Here is a 25,854-nt window from a genome sequence, read left to right as displayed (position 1 = left end):
TATTTGGGTTTCCTCTTTTGCGATGTGTCTGTTGCTTCTTTTTCCATTTTTAAAAAAATTTTTCTTCTTATTGACTACCTGGAGTTGTTCTCATGTTCTTGTTATTGTTTCTTTGGTATATATTACCAGTACATTCTCCCAGTCTATCATTTGTTTCCTGAATATTCTTTCTAGTGCAACTTTAAGAAATCGTAGACGTTGCTAAAAAGCCAGGATAGTGCCAAAGATATGCCTGCTTTAATTTCTCCAACTATTACCATGCAAAAAAGGATTTGTTACTTTTTATTGTGATTTATTTTTAATTGAAATATATTTGATATATAACATTATATAAATGGAAGGTATACAATACGTTAATTAGGACACATTTATATATGTAACATTATAGCAATAATTAACATTTCTCTCATGTTGCATAATTATCCTTTTTTCGGTGGTTGGAATAATTAAGTCCTAGTTTCTTAGCAAGTTTGATGATTGTAATACAATATTGTTGTCTATATTCAGCATACTGTGTATTAGATCTCTAGGACTTATTTACTGCTCAGTGTAAGTTTGTACACTTAAACAGCTGTCATTTCCTCTCCCCCCAACCCCCCGCCATCCACTGACAACTACCCTTCTACTCTGTACAAGTTTGGCTTCTTCAGATTTGACATACAGGTGATATTGTATAGTACTTAATCTTTCTCTGCGTGATTTATCTCACTTAACATGAGGTACTGAAGTTTCATCCATAGTCACACATGGCAGGATGCCTCCATTCTCACGGCTGAATAACAATCCATTCTATATATATAAAACATCCTCTTATCCATTCATCCATTGAGGGACGCTTAGGTCATTTCCATATCTTGGGTGCTGTGAGTAACGCTTGCAATAAACATGGGAGTGCAGTTACATGTTTTGGAAATCCTGTTTCTATTTCCTTTGGGTGTATACCCAGAAGTGGATTGATGGATCATATCCTAGATCTAATTTTAGTTTTTTGAGAAACCTCCATATTGTTGAACCAAATTGGTTGAACCAATTTGCATTCCCACCAACAAGGTACAAGGGTACACTTTTCTGAACATTCTTGCCAACACTCATTATCTTTTGTCTTCTTGATGATAATTATTCTAGCGGGGTAAGGTGATATCTCATTGTGCTTTTGATTTGCATTTCCGTGTTCATTCCTAATTTTAGCTGTCTTTTCATGCACCTGTTGACAATTAGGATGTCTTCTTTGGAAAAACATCTATTTAGTTATGGCACAAAATTTAATTTAATTTAGTTAGTTAAATTAGATGGTTTGTTTTTTCATTATTGAGTTGTATGAGTTCTTCATATATTTTGAATATTAAATATATTCTGATCTGGTGTTTACAATTTTTTCCCCAATTCTGTAGATTGTATTTTAGTTTTGTTCATTGTATCCTTTGCTGTGCAAAAGCATTTAAGTTTGATGTAGTCCCATTTGTTGATTTTTGGTTTTGTTGTTTGTGCTTTTGGTGTCATATCCAAAATATCATTGCCAAGACCAATGTCAAGGAGATTCTCCCCTATAGTTTCTTTTAGTAGTTTTATATGATCAGGTCTTATGTTTAAATCTTTGATCCATTTTGAATTAGTTTTTGTGCATGGTATAAGATAGGGGTCCAATTTCATTGTTCTGCATGTGTTTTTCCAGTTTCCTAGTACCATTTGTCAAAGATCCTATTCTTTCCCCATTGGGTGTTCTTGGCTCCCTTGTTGAATAGTAGTTGACCATAAACTCAGGGGTTCAATTCCGGACTTCCTATTCTGTTTTGTTGGTCTGCGTGCCTATTGTATGCTAGTATCATACTGTTGTTCTTACTATATCTTTGTAATATACTTTATAATCAGGAAGAGTGATACTTCCTGCTCTGTTCTTTTTCCTCAAGATTGTTTGGCTATTCAGAGTCTTTTATGGATCAATACAAATTTTACGATATTTTCTTTCTGTTTCTGTGAAGAATGCCATTGGTATTTTGATGGAGATTACACTGAATCTATAGATGACTTTGGATAGTATTGACATTTTAACAATATTCTTTCTATCTATGAAAAAAGAATGATTTTCAATTTTTTGGTGTCATCTTCAGTTTCTTTCAGGAAAGTCTTGTCGTTATTGTTGTACGGATCTTTCACTTGGTTAAATTTCTTCCTAAGTTATTTTATTGTTTCTGATGCTACTTTGAATGGGATAGTTCATTTTTTTCTCAGATGTTCATTATTAGTGCAACTGATTTCTACATGTTGATTTTGTTTCCCATAACTTCAGGAAATTGATTAGTTCCAGCAGTTTTTGGGTTGAGTCTTTGTGATTTTTTATATATGAAGTTATATCTTCTCTAAACAGTGACAGTTTTCCTCCTTCCTTTACAATTTGGCTGACTTTTCTTTCTTTTTCTTACAGGACTAGCCGGGACTTCTAGTACTATATCGAATGAGTGGTGAGAGTGGACATCCCTGTCTTGTTCTCCATCTTAGAGTTTTCAGTTTTTTTCCATTGAGTGTAGTTTTAGTTGTGGGTTTGTCACATGGCTTTTATCGTGTTGAGGTATATTCCTTGTATACCTCATCTGCTGAGGGTTTGAATCATGAAAGGATGTTGTATTTTATTAAATACTTTTTCTGTATCTACTAAGAAGATCATGTAACTTTGGTCTTTCATTTTATGAATGTGATATCTTACTCATTGATTTGCATATGTTGAACCATGCTTGCACCACAGGGATAAATCCCACTTGGTCGTGATGTATATTCTTTAATGTGTTCTTGATTTTGGTTTGCTAATATTTTGTCAATAATTTTTGCATTTATATCCATCGGGGATATTAGTATATAGTTTTCTTGTGGCATCCTTATCTAGCCTTGGCCTCATAGAAAGCATTTGGAAGGGTTCGCTTTTCAATTTTTTGGAAAAGTTTGAGAAGGATGTATATTCATTCTCCATTAAATGTCTGGTAGAATTTACCAGTGAAGTCATCTAGGCCTTGGGTTTTCTGTGTTGAGAGGTTTCTGATTATTGACTCAATCTTTTTACTCCTTGTTGGCCTGTTCGTATTTCTTCCTAATTCAGTATTGGTAGCTTGTGTCTATCTAGAAATTTACTCATTTTTTCTAGGTTATCTGATGTTTTGGCATATAATTTTTCGTAGCAGTCTCTTATGATTGTATGTATTTCTGTAGTATCAGCTGCAGTGTCTCCTCTTTCATTTCTAATTTTCATCATTTCAGTTTCTTTCTTTTCTTAGTTAGGTAGCCAATGTTTTTCAATTTTTTTTATCTTGTCAAAAAAAAACACTCTTAGTTTGATTGGTCCTTTCTGTTGTTTTTCTGGTGTCTATTACATTTATTTCGACTCTGATCTTTATTATTTCCTTTCTTCTGCTACTTTGAGCTTCATTTATTCTTCTGTGTCTAGTTCCTTGAGATATAAAGTTAGGTTGTTTATTTGAAATCTTTTTAAATTTCTTGATATATGCATTTATCACTATAAACTTTCCTCTCAGAACTTCTTTTGCTGCATCCCATAAATTTTGATATATTGTATTCCCATTTTCATCTGTTTTGAGATAATTTTTATTTCCATTTTGATTTTTGACTCAATTGTTCAGAAGTATATTTTTTACCTTCCACATTTTTGTAGATTTTTCAGCTTTCCTCTTGTTGATTTTTATCACGTGTGTAGGAAAAGATGGTATAATTTCAATCTTAAGTTCGCTAAGATATGATCTGTCCTGGAGAATGTTTCATATGTACTTGAGAAGAATGTATATTCTGCTGCTGTTGGATGAATATTCTATATATGTTATGTCCATTTATTGTAATGCATGGTTCAATTCCATTGTTTCCTTATTGATTTTCTGTCTAGATGACGTATCTATTGCTGATAGTGGGGTATTGAAGTCCCTTACTATTCTTCTTTTTTATTTTTAAGATTTTATTTATTTATTTGTTAGAGAGAGAGAGAGAGAGAGAGTGCACAAGCAGGGGGAGCGGCAGGCAGAGGGAGAAGCAAGGAGCTCAGTGCTGTCTGTACTGGATTCCAGGGTCCTGGGATCATGACCAGAGCCGAAGGCAGATGCTTAACCCACTGAGTCACGCAGGCATCCCTGAAGTCCCTTACTATTCTTGTTATCCATTTCTTCCTTTAGATCTATTAGTATTTGCTTAATATATTTCAGTATTCCAATGTTGGGTGCATATGTATTTACAATTATTGTATTTTCTTGATGTTTGACCCTTTTATCATTATATAATGACCTTCTTTGTCTCTTATTACAGTTTTTGGCTTGAAGTCTATTTTGTCTGATGTAAGTATGGCTACCCTTACTTTCTTTTGGTTTTCTTTGCATGGAATATCTTCCTGCATTCCTTTTCTTTGAGCCTGTGTGTGTCTTTTGAATTTAAATGAGTCTCTTATAGGTAGCATATAGTTAGGACTTTTTTTTTGAACCTGTCCAGTCATTCTATACCTTTCTATTGAATTCAATCCATTAACACTTAGAATGATAATAAATATGTGAGGACTTACTGCTGCCATCTTGTCATTTGCCTTCTGATTGTTTTATATATCCATTGTTCCTTTTCCCCTCTGTTGTGGCCTACGTTTATAAAGTGGTGTTTTTTTACCTCAGTGATTTCTTCAGTCTCTCCTTTTTAAATGTTTATGACTCTAGATTTTTTTGTGGTTGCCATGCGGCTTACGTAAAACATCTTATAGATAAAATAGTTCCTTTTGTACTGATAGCAACTTACAGTTTTGGGGGGCATTAATTTTCCACCTTTTACCTCTCCCCTTTTACATTTTTTTTCATATCACTGTCCAGCTTAAACTTTTTCCCTTTTATATTTTGATATCACAGTTTACTTCATTTTATGCTGTGAATTCATTGACAAAGTATAATAGCTATAATTATTATAATGCTCTTTTTCTTTCATCTTTATACTATGGTTAAGTGATTTACTCACCATTCTAGTATAGAGTTCAGCCTTCTAATTCTGTTTTTCACCTTTGCCAGACTGTTGTGTACTTTCACATGTTTTGTGTCACTAATTAGCATTATGTTTTCATTTTAGTTCAGCGTTTCTTGCAAGGCAGTTCTAATGGTGGTGAACTCTTTCAGCTCAGCCTTTGATTGTCTAGGAAGTGTTTATTTCTCCTTCATATCTGAAGGATAACTTCACCTGATAGCATATTGTTAGCTGTCAATTTTTATCTTTTAATACTTTCATATTTCATTCTTTTTTTGCCTGTCCTACAGAGTTTGTGCTGAAAATTCCATTGATAGTTAAATGGGAGTTTTTTGTAGATTACTTTCTTTTTTTCCTAGCTGCCTTTAAGATTCTTTATAACTGATTTTTGAACAGTTTTGTTACAAAGTGTTGTGGAAATGGTCTTTCTGCATTGAAATAACAGGGTGTTCTAGCTTTGTGGACTCGTACGTTCAGTTTCTTCCCCAGGTTTGGAAAGTTCGCAGCTATTATATCTTTAAATAACTCTGTGCCCCCTTCTCTCTCTCTTTTTCTGGTACACTAATAATTCTATCTTCTTTTCTGATAGAATCTGATAGCACTCATGGGGTTTCTTCACTTTTTAAAAATCTTAGTTTTCTCTCCTCTTCTGACTGAATCATTTCTAAATTCCTCTCTCCCAAGTCGCTAACCCTTCCTTCCTTCTTATCTGCCCTGTTACCTAGGCTCTCCAATGCAGTCTTCATTTCATTCTATGTCTTCTTCAGCCTCAGAATTTCTGTTTTGCTTTGTGTGTTTTTAATTTCAGTCTCTTTGGTAGAGTACTCATTCTGTTCATTCATTTCATTCCAGAGTTCATTAAATAACATTTCTCGGTTTTCTTGTAGCCCATTAAATTTCTTTGTAAAATTTATTTTGAACTGTCAGTTTCATCTCAGTATTTTGTGTCTTTAAATTCAGTATATGGAGATTATTTTCTTTTTATGATATCAAATTACCTTGATTTTTCATTGTGTCTGACAATATATGTCTCTGATTTTACATTTAAAGTAGCAAACACTTTTCTTAAGAATTTGTGTAATTTGGCTATTACAGCTCTACAGGCTAGCAATTAGAAGAGTTTCTTTTGTAGTCCAGAAGGTGGCACTATAGCTGAAGTTTTTGGTTTCTCCTATGGAAGATGGCTCTTGGGATGAAGTATGCAAAAAGAGCAGGAAGCAGTGTTGGGGGAGATGTGGACTTAGCATCTGGAACTTTGGGGGTGCCTAGAGACCAGTAGGTGGATCCTAGTGTAGGGAACTTCAAGAGATCCATGCACAGACCTACAGAGGAAATCCTGAAGCATACAGAAGGAAGTATGTTCCTTCAGGGCCACTTCATACTCCTTGTCTGCCTCTTTCCTTCCCCCCCGCCCCCAAGTCGTGGAGGTCCCTCCTTGGAACTCTTGTATCACAGGAGAGAAACAAGCCTCTCCAGCTGCAACCCACATGCAGCTAGGTAGTGTGTCACTTCTTTCACTTATCACTTCCTCTGCCAGAGAGGTAGCTCCTTCTGTTGCCCAAAGCCCAAAGTGTTCCACTGTTGCCCTGGAGAGGGAGGCTGCCTCAGTGGGTTCCTCCCTGTCCTCTGCCTCCCAGCTCACCTCTGTCCCACTCTGATGGTGTGCCAGGTTCTCCTGTCAGGCTGACTGGACCTCCACAGATTCTCTGTCTCCCATGAGTATCTATCCACTTGTGTACTCTCCAGGTTCCTCTTCTCTACTCAGGGCAAGTGCAGGTGGAGCAGGTTCACCAACTCCCCTGAATCCACAGTCCCCTTTGTGATCCTATCCACTTACTTCTGGATGCACAAGTAGATAGACATTTCCTAGGTGTTCTGGTGTAATGCAGAGGCACTTTAATTCAGTTTTAGGTGACTAATTCATTGTAATCAGAGAGGGGAGGGAAAAGGAATGACTCACACCACCATGATGCTGACATCACTGTCAATTTTTTTATGTTGTTATTTGTTCAATATAAATTCCTAGGTCTTTTTTTTTATATTAGTAAAATAAGAGAATTAGATTTAACTACGTGGTTCCAAATTTTAAAAAAAGATAATGTATTAACAGTAGTTTTTTATGAAACTGAATTGCATGACTTTTATATGAAAATATGTTTCAATACGATTTTATAGAATTTCTGATTACTTAGAGCTCAAAATCTGGAAACCATTGGACTAGCTTATTCCGGTAGTCTCTTTCAATATTAATGTTCTCCGATCTTATGATTTATTCTTTCTTCCTACATCCCATGAGAAAAGAAATATCAAGTAGAATGTCTAGGAATCAAAGAGCTAAAGGGAACTTAATGGTTGTATCAATCAGGACAGAACAGGTGATGCCGCAATAACAAAGACCTGAATTCTCAGTTAGGAGAGTCAATTCTCAGCTTAGGATAGTCACGTTTATTTCTCATGTTTACCTTAGGTCAAAAAGGAGACTCTTCTTATTAGTCACTTTACAATCTGTCACTGAACCTTCGTTTTGATACATGCTTTAACAATCACAGAGGCCCCAGAGGAAAACAGTACTTTTGCTTTTATTTCATTGCTATAGCAAATGACATGGAAATTCCCAAATTCAACAGGACAAGATGTGTGTTTCACCTGCAGGGAGGAGGACTGAATATTTATGAATAATAATACGTTCTGTGGGTGTGAGATCTGGAATAAGAACTGTAACAGGGTGCCTAGCTGGCTCAGTCGGTTAAGCAGCTGACTCTTGATATCGGCTCAGGTCGTGATCTGAGGGTTGTGAGATCAAGCCCCGTGTTGGGCTCTGCACTGAGTGTGACGCCAGCTTAAGATTCTCTTTCTCCCTCTCCCTCTGCCTCTCGTGCTCATGCTCTCTCACTCTCTCTAAAAGAAACAACAACAAAAAAACACCCCCCAACAATTAAAATAAAATAACACTGTATCAGAGAAATATTAATTTTGTTTAATGTAAAAATTTGAAAAACAGGAAATACGAGATGAACCCTTACTACTTTTGCAATTTTCTAAACATATTAATCTTAGCTAAACAGAAATTTCCAGATTCTAAAATATCTTCACATAAAGTATTTTATTTTTTACAACTCGTTAATGGAGACTGATGAGCCTGAGGAGTGGGTTGAACTCACTGAAGAGTTAAAGTGCTTGGTTTTGAATTTCAGTCTCAGCATTTACTGAAATTTGACCTGGACAAATGACCTTACTTAATGTACTTCAGTTCCCATTTAAAACTGGGTAGAATCATAACTCCATCTTGCATTTACGTTTATGTGAGGAATCATAGTGATAATACACTGAAATGGCACAGAGTTACACTCAATACATATTGTTAGTTGTTTTTAGTTATTTTTGTGTTTCTATCATATTTATCAATAATACGATTACCCGCATTTTCCAACTGAGACCTAAATACAATCTATAGGCTGTGTTTTCTCTAAGGTTCACATAGTAGATGGCAAAGCTCAGATTCAAAATTAGATTTTTGGTTTAGAGACTTTGTTTACATCCTAGTCACACTTATTTAATCTGACACAATCATTTTAATCTGTGCCTTAAGGTTATTTCACCAAAACATTTTCCTGCAGGGGCGCCTGGGTGGCTCAGTCCTTAAGCGTCTGCTTCAGCTCAGGTCATGATCCCAGGGTCCTGGGATCAAGGCCATATTGGGTTCCCTGCTCAGAGGGAAGCCTGCTTCTTCCTCTCCCACTCCCCCTGCTTGTGTTCCCTCTGTCACTGTCTCTCTCTCGCTGTCAAATAAATAAAATCGTTAAAAAAATTTTTTTTCTTACAGATTGCTATAGATGGTTCAGGAAAACAAAAGACTAATTGAGATTGGGAGAGGATACTGAGAAAGAGAAAGGAAGAGAGAAAAGAAAGAGAAAGAGAAAGCAAACAACTGAAAAGGTACAGTGTATTTGGAAGAGGTGGCAGGGCAGGAGGCTGAGCAGAGGAGAGAAGACAGTAGTTTGTTTAGGAATCAGGAGTGATATTAGCCAATCAAGTATCACTGCAGAGCTCACGTTAGACTTTTCTTTTACAGATTAGGTTTGCAGAATTGGGAAGAGTTGTAAGAGTACCTATTGAAAAAAAAAAAAGATTATAGGAAATGTACAAAGCCCTAAATTCAGCATTATTTCCCTCACTGAAGAGAAGGCAAAACAAGAACTGTGCTATTTTTAGTTTATAATTGAAAGGACTGACCTGTGGATTTGAGAGTTTGCTGATTTAAAGAAGTGATGTGGCAAGTTATTTTAATGTGTTATGAGTATCAAGCAGTCCCTACACCTCACTTTTTGTCTTGAAATAAATGGTTTCTGTCATATGATTTGATATTGTTCAAGGTTCACAGTCTATTTTAGGTTTGTTGACATCTCAAGTTTGTTTCCAGCGGCACAAAAAGTGCTATTTGTGTTTGAAGTGTGTCTGAGCCTTGGCTCAAAATATTTCTCTCATTTAAGAAATCTGATAGGCAAACTGGATTATATTTGCCTCTTTTCTCTAGCCTTCACACGTGATTTAATATCTTAAGCTCAGGTTCATCTTCTAGTTTTACTTTTCTTTTCTCTTTTCTTTTTTGGGACGGGTGGATAGAGAGCTTGTGGGAGACATTTTGGAGAAATTTATCCATGATTCAATGTATGATTTAGAGGAATTATCACTGTTTTCAGTAACAGAAACCACTAACTTGACCAAATACTGTAGTAATAATACTACTTAAGCTCTAGAATATTAAAAACTAGAAAATTAGAAAAAAATACCTGAAGATAAATAAAAGTGACAAAATAAGCATAGATGTGACATTCAAAATGTTGAATGATACTTTAATTAAAAAACTTGGTATAAAGATATTTAACTGTGAGGTATCTAGGCTACTAACTACAAATGGTAAGAGTAGATAACTTGTCTCTTCTTGGTTAATGTTCATTTCCATGTTAAAAAATATATTACTATCTGCCTGAGATGCAAGGCTGCTTTGGATGGAGGAAAAGAACACTGTCATAGCTAATACTGGTATAGGTAACTGACATTTATGTAAGTATGAAGAATGCTCTAGAAATAGATACTAGTTTTTTGACTACTACTTTTTACCTAACGTTTTAATAGAGTTCCTTTATTCTATTATTGACATGGTATGATTTAAGTAGACTTTAAGCTGAATCACTAAAATTATGGTATTTCATGTGTTAAGAGAAGTCCTGGATTTATTCTAGAGCCTTTCCCCTATGATGTCATTTATATTGTGGATATTAAATAAAATAACAAATATCTCAATATGGATTGAGAAAAAAAAATACTTGAGAACACCAGAAACTAGCCAACTTATGGAGAAGTCTAAGTTGATAGTATTTTTTGTATTGTATATGTTTTATTGGCACTTCAAATATAAATACTTCTTAAGGACTATTGCTTTGTTGATAGGATATTAGCAAATGTCCTAGTTTATATTTTTAAGGAACTCCCAATACATCTCACTTGACATATTCTAGTAGCCCTTAAAGCTTTAAAATAGAAAGAAGTTTCCTCTTTGTAAGGCAATCCAGGCAATATGAGATGTGGGCAACAGAGCATTGATATTAGTATTAATAACTGTGAATATCTTCTCTGAGGAGAACAATTTTAGGAAATCCATAATGGGAAGTAGACATTACAACTATTTCAAGTTCTTTTTTTGTTTTGTTTTGTTATTTTTTTTTAAATATTTTTTTATTTATTTGAAAGAAAGGGAGCACCAGTGGGGTAAGGGACTGAGGGAGAGGGAGAAGCAGGCTCCCTCCTGAGCAGGGAGCCAGACATGTGGCTTGATCCCCAGGACCCCAGGATCATGACCTGAGTCAAAGACAGGTGCTTAATTGACTGAGGCATCCAGGTGCCCCTTTTTTGTTTTGTTATTGATATGAAAGATGTCAAGGATTTGTTTGCACATTTTACTTCACAAGATATAAAGACTCTTTAGTTGTCTTAATGCCTCTGCTATGGAGTTTATAGCTCTTTAGATTGATTGAGATGAAAATTCAGATTAAATGAGAAAATCTGTGACAATGACTGACCCCTGATAGAAGATTATTGTATAATTGTATGCATCCACCTATGCTGGGATGCTAGTAAAATTTCTCAGTTTATGTCTGCCAGTTATCTATTTTTTAAATAACATCCTAAAGTACATGTGAAACAGTATTAAAAACAGTTCAGAGTTAATTGATGTGGCAGTGATGAGAAGTTATTTCAAAATCATCATGGGATCTCCCAGACTCTCTAAAGAGGTTAAAACAACAAGAGAGGAAAAGAAAGGAAAGTGTGGAAAAAGAGCAGGTGGAGAACTTAGCTGGCTCCTTCTTACCACTATCAATTCTTGGGCAGGGGCAGGGGTTAAACAAATACTTCTGAGAGTAGAAAGTATTATTAGAATTTGGAAAGAGTGGCATGGAAAGAGAGAATGTCCAAGTGACTAGAAGTGGAAGTGGAAAGAGAGCATGAGTTTAGAGCAGTTTGAATAGTACCAGCAATAAAAATAACAAAGCAGTAATAACAACATTACAGAAACCAAATATATTGAGTTTTTAATGTATCATGCACCGGGGGTAACAGCTTTATTGGTGTTTATTCACTCAGTCATTGTGACAACTTTATGAGGTACATATTACTTTTTCTTGTTCATAGATAAACTTGAAGAGATTATTTTCCAAAAAAAAAAAAAAGAGATTATTTTCCAGGGTCATGTGGATAATAAATGACAAGGTCAGGATTTAAACTGCAGTTTATCTAACACTTAAGGTCATTTTCTTAACATTTGGAAGCTTAAGTCCAGTCTGAAGTTCAAACTATGCTGTTATCTAATTCTCAACTCTTTATCACCATCAGCCCCATATCATCCACTGTCTAGTCAGTCTTCTCTCCTTCTCTCATTCTAATATTCATCTACATCCAGTTAGTTTCTTGTCTTCCTTGCAAATTTAGTCCTTCTTGTTTGTTTTTGAAAACCTTTCTCTGGTGCCTGGGTGGCTCAGTTGGTTAAGCGTCTTCTCTCGGCTCAGGTTATGATCCCAGGGTCCTGGCATCTGAGCAGGGAGCCTGCCTCTCCCTCTCCCTTTGCCTGCTGCTCTCTTTGCTTGTGCGCTCTCTCTCTCTCTCTCTCTCTCTGTCTCTGTCAAATAAATAGACAAAATCTTTTAAAAAAGAAAAAGAAAACCTTTCTCTGCTAATGAAACAGCACTTCCTCTTTTAAAGGTACCTCTTTAGATGCTCTCTCTGACCTGCCCTAACATATAGACTGCTGGGCTTTACCCAACATTATAACTTTGGATTCAACATCTCTCTTGCTATCTTGTCAAGTCTCAAGCGTCCAACTCTCCAAGACTGATAATTCAGCCATAATCGTTGACTATCCATACTAGTTGTTTATGGATGGTATCTGCTCTGATTGGTCAATGTCTGTGCTTAAATATTTTGTGTGCCATTTCTGAGACTATCATTACTTTATTGAAAATGTCCAAATCCCTCCACTTTTCTCTTCATATTTAATGTTTGTTTATACCTCAAACTCAGTATATCGTGATATTAGTTCTTCAGTTTCCCTAAACCAAGTCTGCCTCTGGATTGCACTATGAATGATGATGGTGTTGTCATTCTTTCATTCACTAAGCTCTATTCCTTTAATGATATTCATGCTTTTTAAAGATTTATTTGATTATTTTACGGGGGTGTAGGGGCAGAGAGATTTTGAAGCAGACTCTGCGCTGAGCAGGGAGTCCCTTATGGGGCTCAATCTCAGAACCCTGAGATTAAGACCTGAGCTGAAATCAAGAGTTGGATGTTAAACCAACTGTGTCACCCTGTCACCTGCATTCACTAAACTTTAAATCCCAGAGTCCCCTTTGTTTCCTCCTTTTCATTTCTCCCTATATCCTATTAGCTACCATTTCCTGTAGAATTGCTCTCCACCAAATCTATTGCATCTCTCTTTTCTGTATTGGTTAATTATTGCTGAATAACAGTAATAACGCATTATGCCTCACAATTTTATGGGTTGACTAGGTGGTTCTTTTGCTGGTTTAACCCTGGAATAATCATTCAACTACAGTTAGATGGTAGATCAACTCAGATGGTTGGAATGGGTAGGGACAAATAGATTTCTCTACGTGGCATTTCTTTTTTCTTTCTTTGTTTTTCTTTCTTCTTTCTTTCTTTCTTTCTTTCTTTCTTTCTTTCTTTCTTTTTCTTCTTTCTCTCTGTCTGTCTTTCTCTCTTTCTTTCCTTTTTTTCTTTCTTTCTTCCTCTCCTTTTCTTTCTTTCTTTCTTTCTTTCTTTCTTTCTTTCTTTCTTTCTTTCTTCCTCTCTGTCTGTCTTTCCCTCTTTCTTTCTCTCTCTCTTTCTTTCATTTTTTTCTTTTAAAGCTTTTATTTATTTATTTGAGAGAGAAAGAGAGAGTGCACGCATGAGGTGGGGTGGCAGAGGGAGAGGGAGAAGCAGACTCCCTACTGAGTAGGGAACTGATGCAGTGTGATCCCAGGACCCTGACATTGTGACCTGAGCTGAAGGCAGACACTTAACCCACTGAGCTACCACCCTCCCCCTTTTCTTTATGTAAAAGTTATTTCACCTTATCTCTTTGAAAGTCAAACCTATTCTTCGAATTGACTGTATCTTCCTCTGTTCCCATCCAGCACAAATTATGTTTTCTATCAGTGAAATCCTGAAGCACTTTACTCATATCTTTCTTAAACTAGTAATCATGTTCTTCATTTTATCATTGTTACTTGCATTTGTGTATGGATGTGTCCTTTCTCTGACTTAACATTATCTCTAGAATGATACTGCCCAGTAGAAATATAATGAAAACCACATATGTAATTTAAAAATTTTTAGCAGCCATACTAAAAGAGGTCAAGGGGTGCCTGGTACCTCAATTGATTAAGCGTCTGCCTTTGGCTCAGGTCATGATCTCAAGGTCCTGGGATTGAATCCTGCTCCCCGTTCAAGCTACCTGCTTGGCAGGGAGCCTGCTTCTCCCTCTGCCGCTCCCCCTTGCTCGTGCTCTCTCTCTATCTCTCTCTTGCTCTCTGTCTGAAATAAATAAATTAAATATTTGAAAAAAAAGAGGTCAAAAGAAACTAGGGCAATTATGTTAATTTTATTTAGCCTAATGCATCACAAAATATTATTTTGACATAAACGACATAAAATTATTTTTACATTAATTTTTTAAACTAATTCTTCAAAATTTGTAGTATAATTTACACTTATAGCACATCTCTGATCAGACTACTATTTCAGGATCTCAGTAGCCAAATATTGCCTGTGGCTACCATATTGGACATTACTCCTCTAGAATTTTATAATGAATATCAGTGTATTACAGAGAATGTTGATTTGTGGTAGGACCTGTTATCAAATCACAGGCTCTATTTAGCGTATGAGCCTGGACAATTTTTTCAGATTGTCTGGCTTTATTTCGTTCATGTGTACAAAAGTTTTACAAAGATTAGATTCATATAATTTCTGACAGTGTTTGTTTACTTCGAAAAATCATTGAAGACGTAACCCAAGTTTGCCAATGCCTTCTACAGTGCCTGGATTTAGAGTCTTTTTTTTTTTTTAAGATTTTATTTATTTATTTTGACAGAGAGAGAGAGTGAGAGCACAATCAGGAGGAGGGTCAGAGGTAAAGGGAGAAGCAGGCTCCCTGCTAAGCAAGGAGCCCATTGTGGGACTTGATCTCAGGACCTTGGAATCATGACAAAGGCTGACGCTTAACCGACTGAGCCACCCAGCTGTCCCTGGAGTTTAGAGTCTTATGTTACAACAATTTATTGATCACATAAGCTATTATGCTATTTGTTTTGCTAGTTTCTACGAATATTAAATAGGAAGTCTACCTTTAAGAAGTTTGGTACAGAATGACGGGACATGTAAATACTTAGTTATTTATAATACATTCACAATATAAATCAAATATAGCTTAATAATGTCATATATGTTAAAAAGCTATCATACAGAGGAGTTATTAACTATGCCTGGGAATATCAGGATAAGCTGCAAAAGATGTTGGTTCAACTGCATTTGGAAGGAAGAATAATTACTAGATACACAAGGATATTGGAAGGTGATCCTAGAAAGAAGGAAAATACTTGGAAAATCATGGAGCAATGAAATTGCTTCTGAAATATGAGGGAATTTTAGTTTTGCGATGGATAAGTCTTAGGGCCTGCACATTTGTGTCTTGTTTCCCCCCAAATTTACATGTTGGAACCCTAACTCCCAGTGCAATAGTATAAGGCTGTGGGGCCTCTGAGAAGTAATGAGTTTTAGATGAAGTCATGAGAGTGGAGCCCCATGATGGGATCAGTGTCCTTATAGGAAGAGAAAGAGACTGGAGCTCTCTCTGTTCTCCACGATAGAAAGATACAGGAGAAAATGGCTATTTGTGGACCTGGAAGGAGGCTCTCACCAGACACTGAACTGCCGATCTTTTGATTTCAGGCTTCCCAGCCTCCAGATCTATGAGAAATAAATATTTGTTGTTTAATCCACCCAGTCGATGATAATCTTGTTTTAACAACTTGAACTGACTAAGAAAGTAGGACAAATTGTGTTTACATGGTGGGTTAGAAGAAGGAACAAAGGAGAGCATTAGGGTTGATAGAGGAATAATTATGGACCACAGTGTTCTACGTAACCTTCCCTAAAACTGGTACTTCCTTGTTTTTCCTCATCTTAATGAATGGTATCACCAAATACCTTTCTGTAATTTTTTTCTTTCCCTCATTCCTCAGCTCTCATCTGTCTATAAACCTATTGCCTTTCTGTCTCTGAATTATATCCTGTCCGTGTCCTTAGTCCAAGCCCCTCACCTCTTTCCTAGACCACCTAAAAGTCTAGCTGATCTTACCTCTACTCTTGTCTTCACATAATCCAATATCTTCATGGCAGCAAGACTGATTTTCTTTTAAAGTATACCAAAGTTTCTTAGGTCTGCTTTTTACAGACTCAGAGCCTCTCTCATTATATTCTACAAGGTCCCTCCTACATGTTCTGGCCTAATAGACTTCGCATCATTTTACCCTTCCCTTCATTACACATTGTTTAGCTACATTGTTTTTGTTTTTTGTTTTTTTTTAAATGTCACTTCAGTTTTTTCTTTCCTTGGGCTTTATCTGTTGTCCTTTCCTCTAGATTGCTCTTTCTCTCATCTTCACCATGACTGCCTGCTTCTAATCCTAGCTGAAAATCATTTCCACAGAGAAATCTTCCGACTCTCCAGTTTAAAATACCTTGATGACGAAGTCACTTTCCATTTTGTTACTGTTAATTCATACTAGTTCTTATTGACATCTTCAGTTGTTTTATTATTATTATTTACTCATATATTTTCTTTTTTTCCCCTTTCTTTTCCTTTTCCTAAATTTTTATATAAATTCTAGTTAGTGAACATATAGTGCAATATTGGTTTCAGGAGTAGAATTCAGTGGTTCATCACTTACATACAACACCCAGTGCTCATTATGACAAGTGCCCTCCTTAATGCCCATCATCCATCTAGGCCATCCCACACCCACCTCCCTCCACCCTCACTTTGCTCTGTAATGTGAACAGTCTCTTATGGTTTGTTTCCGTCTCTGCTCTTTTTTCCCCCTTCCGTATGGTCATCTGTTTTATTTCTTTTTTTAAATTTTATTTTTAACGATTTAGTTAATTAATTTATTTGAGAGAGAGAGTGCAGAGCTGGAGAGAGCACAAGCACAGGTGAGGGGCAGAGGGACAGGGACAAGCAGACTCCCCGTGGAGTAGGGAGCCCAATGCAAGACTCCATCCCTGGACCCTGGAATCATGACCTGAATGGAAGGCAGATGCTTAATGGACTGAGCCACCTGTTTTAGTTCTTAAATTCCACATATGAGTGAAATCATATGATAGTTGTCTTTCTCTGACTGACTTACTTTGCTTAGCTTAATAAACTCTAGGTCCATCCATGTTGTTACAAGTGGCAAGATTTCAGGTTTTTTTAACTTTTGTTTAAATTCAACTTAATTAACATATAGTGTAGTACTGGTTTCAGGAGCAGAATTTAGTGATTCATCACTTACATATAACACCCAGTGCTCATCCTAACAAGTGTTCTCTTGAAAACCCATCACCCATCTAGCCCATCCCCCACCCACTTCCCCACCAGCAACCCTCAGTTTGTTCTCTTAACTATATAGTCCCTTATGGTTTTCCTCTCTTTCTGTTTTTATCTTATTTTATTTTTACTCTTTTTTATTCTGTTCAGTTAGCCAACATATAGTACCTCACTAGTTTTTGATGTAGTGTTCAATGATTCATTAGTTGTATATAACACCCAGTGCTCATCATAATATGTGCCCACCTTAATACCCATCACTGGGTTACCCCATCCCCCCACCCTCCTCCCTTCTTTAACCCTTTTTGTTTCCTGAGTCCAGAGTCTCTCATGCTTTGTCTCCCTCTCTGATTTCTTCCCATTCAGTTTTCCTTCCCTTCCCTTGTGGTCCTCCACGTTGTTCCTTATGTTCCACATAGGAGTGAAACCATATGATAATTGTCTTTCTCTGCTTGACTTATTTCACTTAGCATAACCCATTCTAGTTCCATCCACGTTGTTGCAAATGGCAAGATTTCATTCTTTTTTATGGCTAACATTACATTGTGTGTGTGTATGGACACACACACACACACACACACACACACACATATAGTACTTCTCTATCCATTCATCAGTCGATGGACATTTGGGCTTTTTCCATAGTTTGGCTATTGTTGATAATGCTGCTATCAGCAAAGGGGTTCATTTACCCCTTTGAATCTGTATTTGTGTATCGTTTGGGTGAATACCTACTAGCGAAGTTGCTGGATCATAGGGTAGTCCTATTTTTAACTTTTTGAGGAACCTCCATACTGTTTTCCTACAGTAGTTGCACCTGTTTTTATTTCCACCAACAGTGTAAGAGGGTTCCCCTTTCTCCGCCTCTGCCAACACCTGTTGTTTCTTGTGTTGTTAATTTTAGCCATTGTGATAGGTGTGACGTGGTATCTAATTATAGTTTTGATTTGTATTTCCCTGATGGTCAGTGATGTTGTGCAATCCTATATTTTCTTTCCACAATAGAATGTAAGCTCCTTGAGAGTAAGAATCCTGTTTTATTCATCACTGTATCCTGAATACATCACATGCTTAGCAAAGAGCAGCATTCAGTTCATGCTTGTCGGGTTAATGGATTACGTTTTCCCCACCTGTACTAGTATTCTCTTTTATAGGTTTTTACTTACATTCAGACGGAAATGGGATTGAATTCATCAATTTAGTGTCCTATTGCGTAGGGGAGATATTTAGCTAAAAGGAGAAAAAACCAAAACACTCTACTGCTATCGCCTTTGCACTAAGCACATGATTTGATGGAGGTGGGAAAAGGGTCTGTTTCTTCAATTCATGGGCATTCAACTTCCAAATGGTTTCTTAAATCTTAATGTAGGAACTTAAATAACTAAAAATTAGGACTGGTGGTGTAAAAATAGAACTGAATTGAGTATCCTTTTCCTTTTTGAAATTGAAACACTATAAAGTTTGCAAATAGATGGTCAAGGCAATGTTTTGACTAAAAATTCCGTTGGCTCTGATTGTGATTTTCCTTCTATCAGTGAAGGACTTCAGAAATAAACCCTAATGCTAATTAAATAATACACGATTAAGGATTCTTTGCATATAAACTGCCAGATGTTTAAAAAGGTTCATATTCCCTCCATAAGGAAAACATTAAGTTCTAAAAGGTCATGGAGATTGTTTTCCTGGCAGGTTGTTTATAGATATTCTTCACCTGTTAATATTACTATTGATAGTCCTTTTCTGATTATGAATAAACAGTTTACGCCCTACGTATTTATTCATGTTAACATTTACTTAGGAAAATGTGTTTCTTACAGGAGGATAAATAGTGGCTGGAAAGAATGCTGGCAACTTCAAAGCAAAATGAAGTTCTTTCTATTGCTTTCCGTCATTGGGTTCTGCTGGGCTCAGTATGACCCAAATACCAAACCTGGACGGACATCTATCGTCCATCTGTTCGAGTGGCGCTGGGTTGACATTGCTCTTGAATGTGAGCGATACTTAGCTCCAAAAGGATTTGGAGGGGTTCAGGTGGGTATTGTTCATAGTAGAAATTGCAGTTTGCTATCCTTGTAGTATATGGTATTGTGATATGTATCGGTAAAGCTGGAACATTTTACCGAGGAAGAAAAAAGTTTAGGATTGTTGGCAGCTTTATGTTTTGTTTCTGATATAAGCTTTCTTCAGCAGGACGTTTCCAATATGCTGTTAATATTTTCATTTGTTGCTAAAGATGTAGCTGTATATGCAAAGATTCCGAAATTATTTTAGATTATTGGTTAGTTTCTAGAGTATCCAGTGATATAAAGTAACCCATAATTTGATACTTACTATGATTTTTTATTGGTAGATCTCTCCACCCAATGAAAATCTTGTGGTTAATAACCCTTTTAGACCTTGGTGGGAAAGGTACCAACCAATTAGCTACAAGTTATGCACAAGATCCGGAAATGAAGATGAATTCAAAAACATGGTGACTCGATGTAACAACGTTGGTGTAAGTGCATTAAAGTTTCCTTTAAGAAATAATCAGGAAAATAATCTCTCTCTCCTCTCTCCCGTTCCTTTGGAGCAGAAGGTGTTCCGTGGTTATTTTTTATTTCACTTTACACTTAAGCTATAACTAACACTTAGTTATTACCTTATGTTCAGCTGTGCAAATTCCTGTGTATGTGCTATTTGTCTACTAAAGAAATTTAAGTCCCAGTTTAAAGCCGAACTTGTTTATAAAGCAAGTATCAGCTTTCAGGCCTATAACTATACACATTTCTGGGGAATCCCTTTCTAGTTAGGAATTGGAAATGCCAGTTGCAATATTTGCTGTAATTTTGATGTGACTTGTAACTTCACCTGTCATTTCCGGGTCCTCTTTCACGTAGGGGTTTTTGATGGTAAATCGTTATATTCTTTCTGAGGGGGAGCATGAGAGACAATATTTACCTTCGGATGCTAAGTAGATAATAGAGACTTGCTGCTTCTTTCTTAGGAGGATGCATGGAAATTTCAAAGACCACTACGCTCTCCTGTCTTAGCTGATTCTTACCTCCCCGCAAAAAAGACTGTTTGCATTTTTTCATAGTTATGGTAGTTTTCGTTCTATCAGTTTATCAGATAGGTAAGTATTTTACCAAGACGGTAGAATGCAGATAGGTATTCAGTTCACATTGATTTCCCTTCACGCTTGCCTTTTGGTTTATTAGGAAGATAAGTTAAAAAATAACAAAGACCTATTTTGGAGTGCGATTAACATACCAGAAACTTTAGTCAATAATACTAGATAGATTTCTACCTCTCTATAAGTCCAACTGAAATAGAAACTTTGTTTTTCAGGTCCGTATTTATGTGGATGCTGTCATTAATCATATGTGTGGGAATGCTGCGAGTGCAGGAACGAGCAGTACTTGTGGAAGCTACTTCAACCCTGGAAGTAGAGATTTTCCAGCAGTCCCATACTCTGGTTGGGATTTTAATGATGGTAAATGTAAAACTGGAAGTGGAGACATTGAGAGCTATAATGATCCTTATCAGGTAATTAAAGGAAAAAACCCACAGTGATCTGGATAAAGAGCTATCTGTGTTTAATTATCTACATGTAGTTTATTGATCTTCATTTTTAAATACTGGCCTGGATTCCTTAGGAAAAGAGGATTCCAAGTTTGACTATTTGAAAATAAGAAACACAGGGGCGCCTGGGTGGCTCAGTGGTTGAGCATCTGCCTTAGTCTCAGGTCATGATGCCAGGGTCCTGGGATGGAGCCCTGCATTGGGTTCCCTGCTCAGAGCAAAGCCTGCTTCTCCCTCTCCCCCACCCCCTGCTGGTGTGCCCTCTCTCGCTGTGTCTCTCTCTGTCCAATAAATCAATAAAATCTTAAAAAAAAATAAGAAACGCAGATCAAGATTTAAAGCATTTTCCCCCATTTAATTTGTTCCAGTCAAAAAACTCGTCTACTTTATTTCCTCCATACTCCATTTTTATACTAGAAAATGTTTCAAAGGTATGTCAGCATCTCCAGTTTCCAATGCAAAGAAGACACTACCGAAATATCTGTTAATGAATAAATGAATGCATTATCAAATGGATTATCAGGTAGAGGCGATGTTTTGTGTATCAGTCACAAAATTTTTACCTTAATAGGTCCGAGATTGTCGTCTGGTTGGTCTTCTTGATCTTGCGCTGGAGAAAGACTATGTGCGTTCCACGATTGCTGAATATATGAACCGCCTCATCGACATTGGTGTAGCGGGGTTCAGAATTGATGCTTCTAAGCACATGTGGCCTGGAGACATCAAGGCCGTTTTGGATAAACTGCATAATCTAAATACACAGTGGTTCTCTGAAGGAAGTAAACCTTTCATTTTCCAGGAGGTACATTAATACCTGTATATATCTACATTTCATGGGTATATGAAATAAGATCTTTTAGTTCATTAGAAAATAAGTGATAGATTTAATGAATACAACTTCTGTTCTTTAATGGCTGGCTCATTTATATGGAAGAGTTTTCTTGAACCCTATTTTATTGAGACAGTCTCTAACATCTAACTCTTTATCACAAGAGATTTTATGGAAGTGCAGAGAATTTATTTAGGCTACAAACATCTGTGTCATTTACCGTCTCCCCAGAGACCATTACAAAAGGCAGATAATATGATAGTGGTTTTCTTGAGCCAGCCTATCTGAGTTTTAATCTTGCCTATAGCACTATTCGCTGTGTTCACTTAGACAAATTGATTAACCTCTCTCTGCGACATTGTCTTTTCATGTGAAGAAAAGAGATATGATCATAGTTATGTCTTTGTCTAAATGTTAGTAAGTTAATATTTGTCAAGCACTTAGAATTGTTGTGAACCAGATCTCAAGTGCTATAGAAATGCGAGTCATTGTTATTATCGTTTATGTGCAAGAGTAAAATTAGGTCCACATTCTCAGAGGACAACAGGTCACCTTGTTATCATGTTAGTTTTAATATTGTAGCATATAATTTAGCACAGAAAAAGAATCTTTTTTGGGTATTTCAAACAATATAAATAGTTTCAAGCCATTTTTTATATAATGTTAACTTGGTGAAAAATCTTTAAAGTTCTTATTTAAAATGATATTTTCCCTATATTTCCACTAGGTAATTGATCTGGGTGGTGAGCCAATTAAAAGCGAGGAGTACTTTGGAAATGGCCGTGTGACAGAATTCAACTATGGTGCAAAACTAGGCACAGTCCTGCGCAGATGGAATGGAGAGAAGATGGCTTACTTAAAGTGAGTGAAATATGATTTGTCTTTTAAATAATTTCACAGATGTGTTAGTCTTATTATCCCAATCTGAGTTATCTTAGAAACTTATTTAGAACTTTTAAGGATTCAATTGCTAGTAATAAGGATTGTACTTCCCCAAATTCCAATTTATCATCTTTATTATTTAAAATGTCAGTCATGAGGATAACAAGAAACCCAAAACACACCCTAGAGACTTTTTGTATTCTATAACTATATTAAATTTAACTAATGTATGCAATAAAATATGTGAAGGCTACATTAGTATTAAAATGATTGTATCATTTATGAAGTACTTACAACATGGCTATGCTATGGGAATTTACAAATATTATTATCAATTAATTATTTTCAAGTAGTAGAATATTTATATTATATCAATATAAGAGTGAAACCTACTTTTAACCCAGTTTTCCATTTTGTGTAATATCATATGTATGTTGATCATTCAGAAGTTTCATCCAAATTGTAATGTACTGAAATCTCTAAAATGACTTTTTTATAACAAAAATCTTATAACTGTACCATGAATGTATTACAAGTAATTCATACATATATACGTACATGGAGTGTATAATATATCTATATATAGTTTGTAGATATTTTTTAAAAACTCCTATAGAACAATCATTGAATTAGAGAATTCCATTTGGGCCTGCTATACCAAAAGAAAGACACACTTAGGTTACCCTAAAGCTATTAGAAAAGAATACATGTTGTGTGTGCATACGTGTTTTAATAGGAACTGGGGAGAAGGATGGGGTTTCATGCCTTCTGATCGAGCACTTGTGTTTGTGGATAACCATGACAATCAGCGAGGACACGGAGCTGGGGGAGCATCTATTCTTACATTCTGGGACGCCAGGTAGGAAATAAAGCCCCCCCTTTTCTACCTACCTTTTAACGACACTAAAAATATTGTTTTCTTCTATGATGACATCATTTTGTAACCTTTAGACTGTACAAAATGGGAGTTGGATTTATGCTCGCTCATCCATATGGATTTACACGAGTAATGTCAAGCTTCCGTTGGTCAAGATATTTTCAAAATGGAGTAGTAAGTTTTTGTGTTATCCAAAATATCTTTTTCTCAAGAAAGGGAAGGCAGTTTTAAAATATGGTACTAGAGAATGAAAACTTGGGGAGAAAATGGGCAGAACTTGGTAAAAGGCTATAAAAATACTGAGGGAGTTAGATTCCAACTGCAGAGAACTCAGAGACACAAGACAGACTGGGTTTGGTGGACTGGAGAGGAAAGAGATAAATACTTGAGATGTTAAAAAGTCTGAGCTTTTTAAATTTTTTTCTCTTTACCTAAGGATGTTAATGATTGGATTGGGCCACCAAATAATAATGGGGTAATTAAAGAAGTTACTATTAATCCCGACACTACTTGTGGTAACGATTGGGTATGTGAACATCGATGGCGTCAAATAAGGTGGGCATTCTTATCTAGAGATGTCCTCTAGTAATAAACATTCTTAACATTTTATTTCAAACAGCTAACGTATTCACCAGCATTTTATGTGGTGTTTTATTTTTAGGAACATGGTTGCGTTCCGTAATGTAGTTGATGGCCAACCTTTTACAAACTGGTGGGATAACGGTAGCAACCAAGTAGCTTTTGGAAGAGGAAACAGAGGATTCATTGTCTTTAACAATGATGACTGGTAAGTAGATATGAATTAGAAATCACATTGTATCCCAATATGTTCTTGGTTTACTACTTTCTCTTCTTGCACATTTACTGTTTTCATATCTGAATAGTTATATGCTCAGTGGATGAAAAAAAAACAGAAATCAGAAGAAAAATGATGATGACTTCTATTCTTCTGATTTCTTTATAAGGGCTTTCTGTTCTAAGTAGAGTTATTTCATGTGCATCCTTGCCTATCATGGGCAGATATGAGGCACCCATATAGGCTCACATATACACCCCACCCCAAATACACAGAGTAGTTAATATAAAGGTTGTGAAATCACTAGAAGAACAAGGCTTACAGCTCCCCTTCCCTTTTTAAATAATGGAAAAATATTGCCTCAATACTGATGTCTTTTTAACTCTTTTTTGCGAGTATTCATCTATCTGGTTTTTTGGTCTTCTTTTTTCACTCCCCCGTCTCTCTGGCAAATAGTAGATATATATATATATATATATATATTTTAAAGATTTTATTTATTTATTCGACAGAGATAGAGACAGCCAGCGAGAGAGGGAACACAAGCAGGGGGAGTGGGAGAGGAAGAAGCAGGCTCATAGCGGAAGAGCCTGATGTGGGGCTCAATCCCAGAACGCCGGGATCACGCCCTGAGCCGAAGGCAGACGCTTAACCGCTATGCCGCCCAGGCGCCCCAGTAGATATATTTTCAAAGCATATGTATAAAGAACATGTGTCTTACGGTTGGTCAGTGATTCACCTCGGGAGATTTTCAAGTTTTAGTTCTGAGACTTCTTCTTACTTTCCTTTGCTTATGCTTCCATCGTCTGCCTCGAGTGTATTGATTCCCTAGTATAGAGAACTATGGCTTACAAGATGTCTTCACAAGCAGTTGAAATGTCTCAGTTCCAAGGCCTACTTTCACCCATGCTTAGCTCATTTTAGCCTACATTATATTTTGCTGACAAAAAGGGAAAACAAATATATCTCTTTCTTGCCAAAAGAAGCTATGGCTAGTCCTTTAATTTCTGTCTTTTGGATGGGGGAAGGAAAATAAATTTATGAGACAGCTTTATATTTCAAACCATACACTTGTTCATAAAAATACTGGATTATTTTTATCTCCAGCCCAAATTCACTTTCTCCTCTTGTGAAAAAGATTTTCGCAGTAATAATCAAATTTAAATGATTGAAAGTAATTCGTGTTTTCTTAAGTTTAGATGAGGACATATTTAAAATATTTGTTTACCACAGGAAGTACTTTTATCTAAGGGTGACAATTCACCCAAATCTTCACTAATAGTCCCTCAGCCATAATTTCGTGATAATATTCATGGCTGAATAGGGAATCGCTAAGTCTACTGTAAGATTACTTTCAGTCTTGGAAAACTGTTCACATCTACTGGAGAGGTCTCTGCATTTGCTTCTCACTGAGACCTTGACTGCTTAGGGCTCTACAACACAAAGTGAAGCTTTTAGAGATAGTCTGAATTCTTGCTTTTAATTGTGATGAATTCAAGTTAAATCTTAAATTTTATTTTACAGGGCGTTATCTTCAACTTTGCAAACTGGTCTTCCTGCCGGCACATATTGTGATGTCATTTCTGGAGACAAAATTGACGGCAATTGTACGGGAATCAAAATCTATGTTTCTGGGGATGGAAATGCTCATTTTTCCATTAGTAACTCTGCTGAAGATCCGTTCATTGCAATTCATGCTGAATCTAAGTTGTAAAATTTGAAATAAATAAATACGCATACTCAGAGAAATAGCCAAGTGTATTTCTTTCCGT

At 36.2% G+C, this 25,854-nt stretch overlaps 1 protein-coding gene across 1 annotated transcript; it reads left to right on the top strand.

Moving 5' to 3' along the window:
- Positions 1-6,246: 6,246 nt before the first annotated feature.
- On the top strand, positions 6,247-25,854 carry LOC125280882 (pancreatic alpha-amylase-like). Its single transcript, XM_048214620.2, has 11 exons — positions 6,247-6,341; positions 18,952-19,165; positions 19,485-19,631; positions 20,465-20,662; positions 21,270-21,500; positions 22,255-22,388; positions 23,146-23,268; positions 23,361-23,460; positions 23,723-23,841; positions 23,948-24,073; positions 25,607-25,854. The coding sequence occupies exons 2-11, from the start codon at positions 18,998-19,000 to the stop codon at positions 25,794-25,796; spliced, it is 1,536 nt and encodes a 511-aa protein (XP_048070577.1). The 5' UTR covers positions 6,247-6,341; positions 18,952-18,997; the 3' UTR covers positions 25,797-25,854.

The sequence above is a fragment of the Ursus arctos genome, unplaced genomic scaffold, assembly GCF_023065955.2.
Source record: "Ursus arctos isolate Adak ecotype North America unplaced genomic scaffold, UrsArc2.0 scaffold_12, whole genome shotgun sequence".
NCBI lineage: Eukaryota > Metazoa > Chordata > Mammalia > Carnivora > Ursidae > Ursus > Ursus arctos.
Note: the sequence above shows the minus strand (reverse complement) of the source record. Positions and strands in the feature narration are given on the sequence as shown.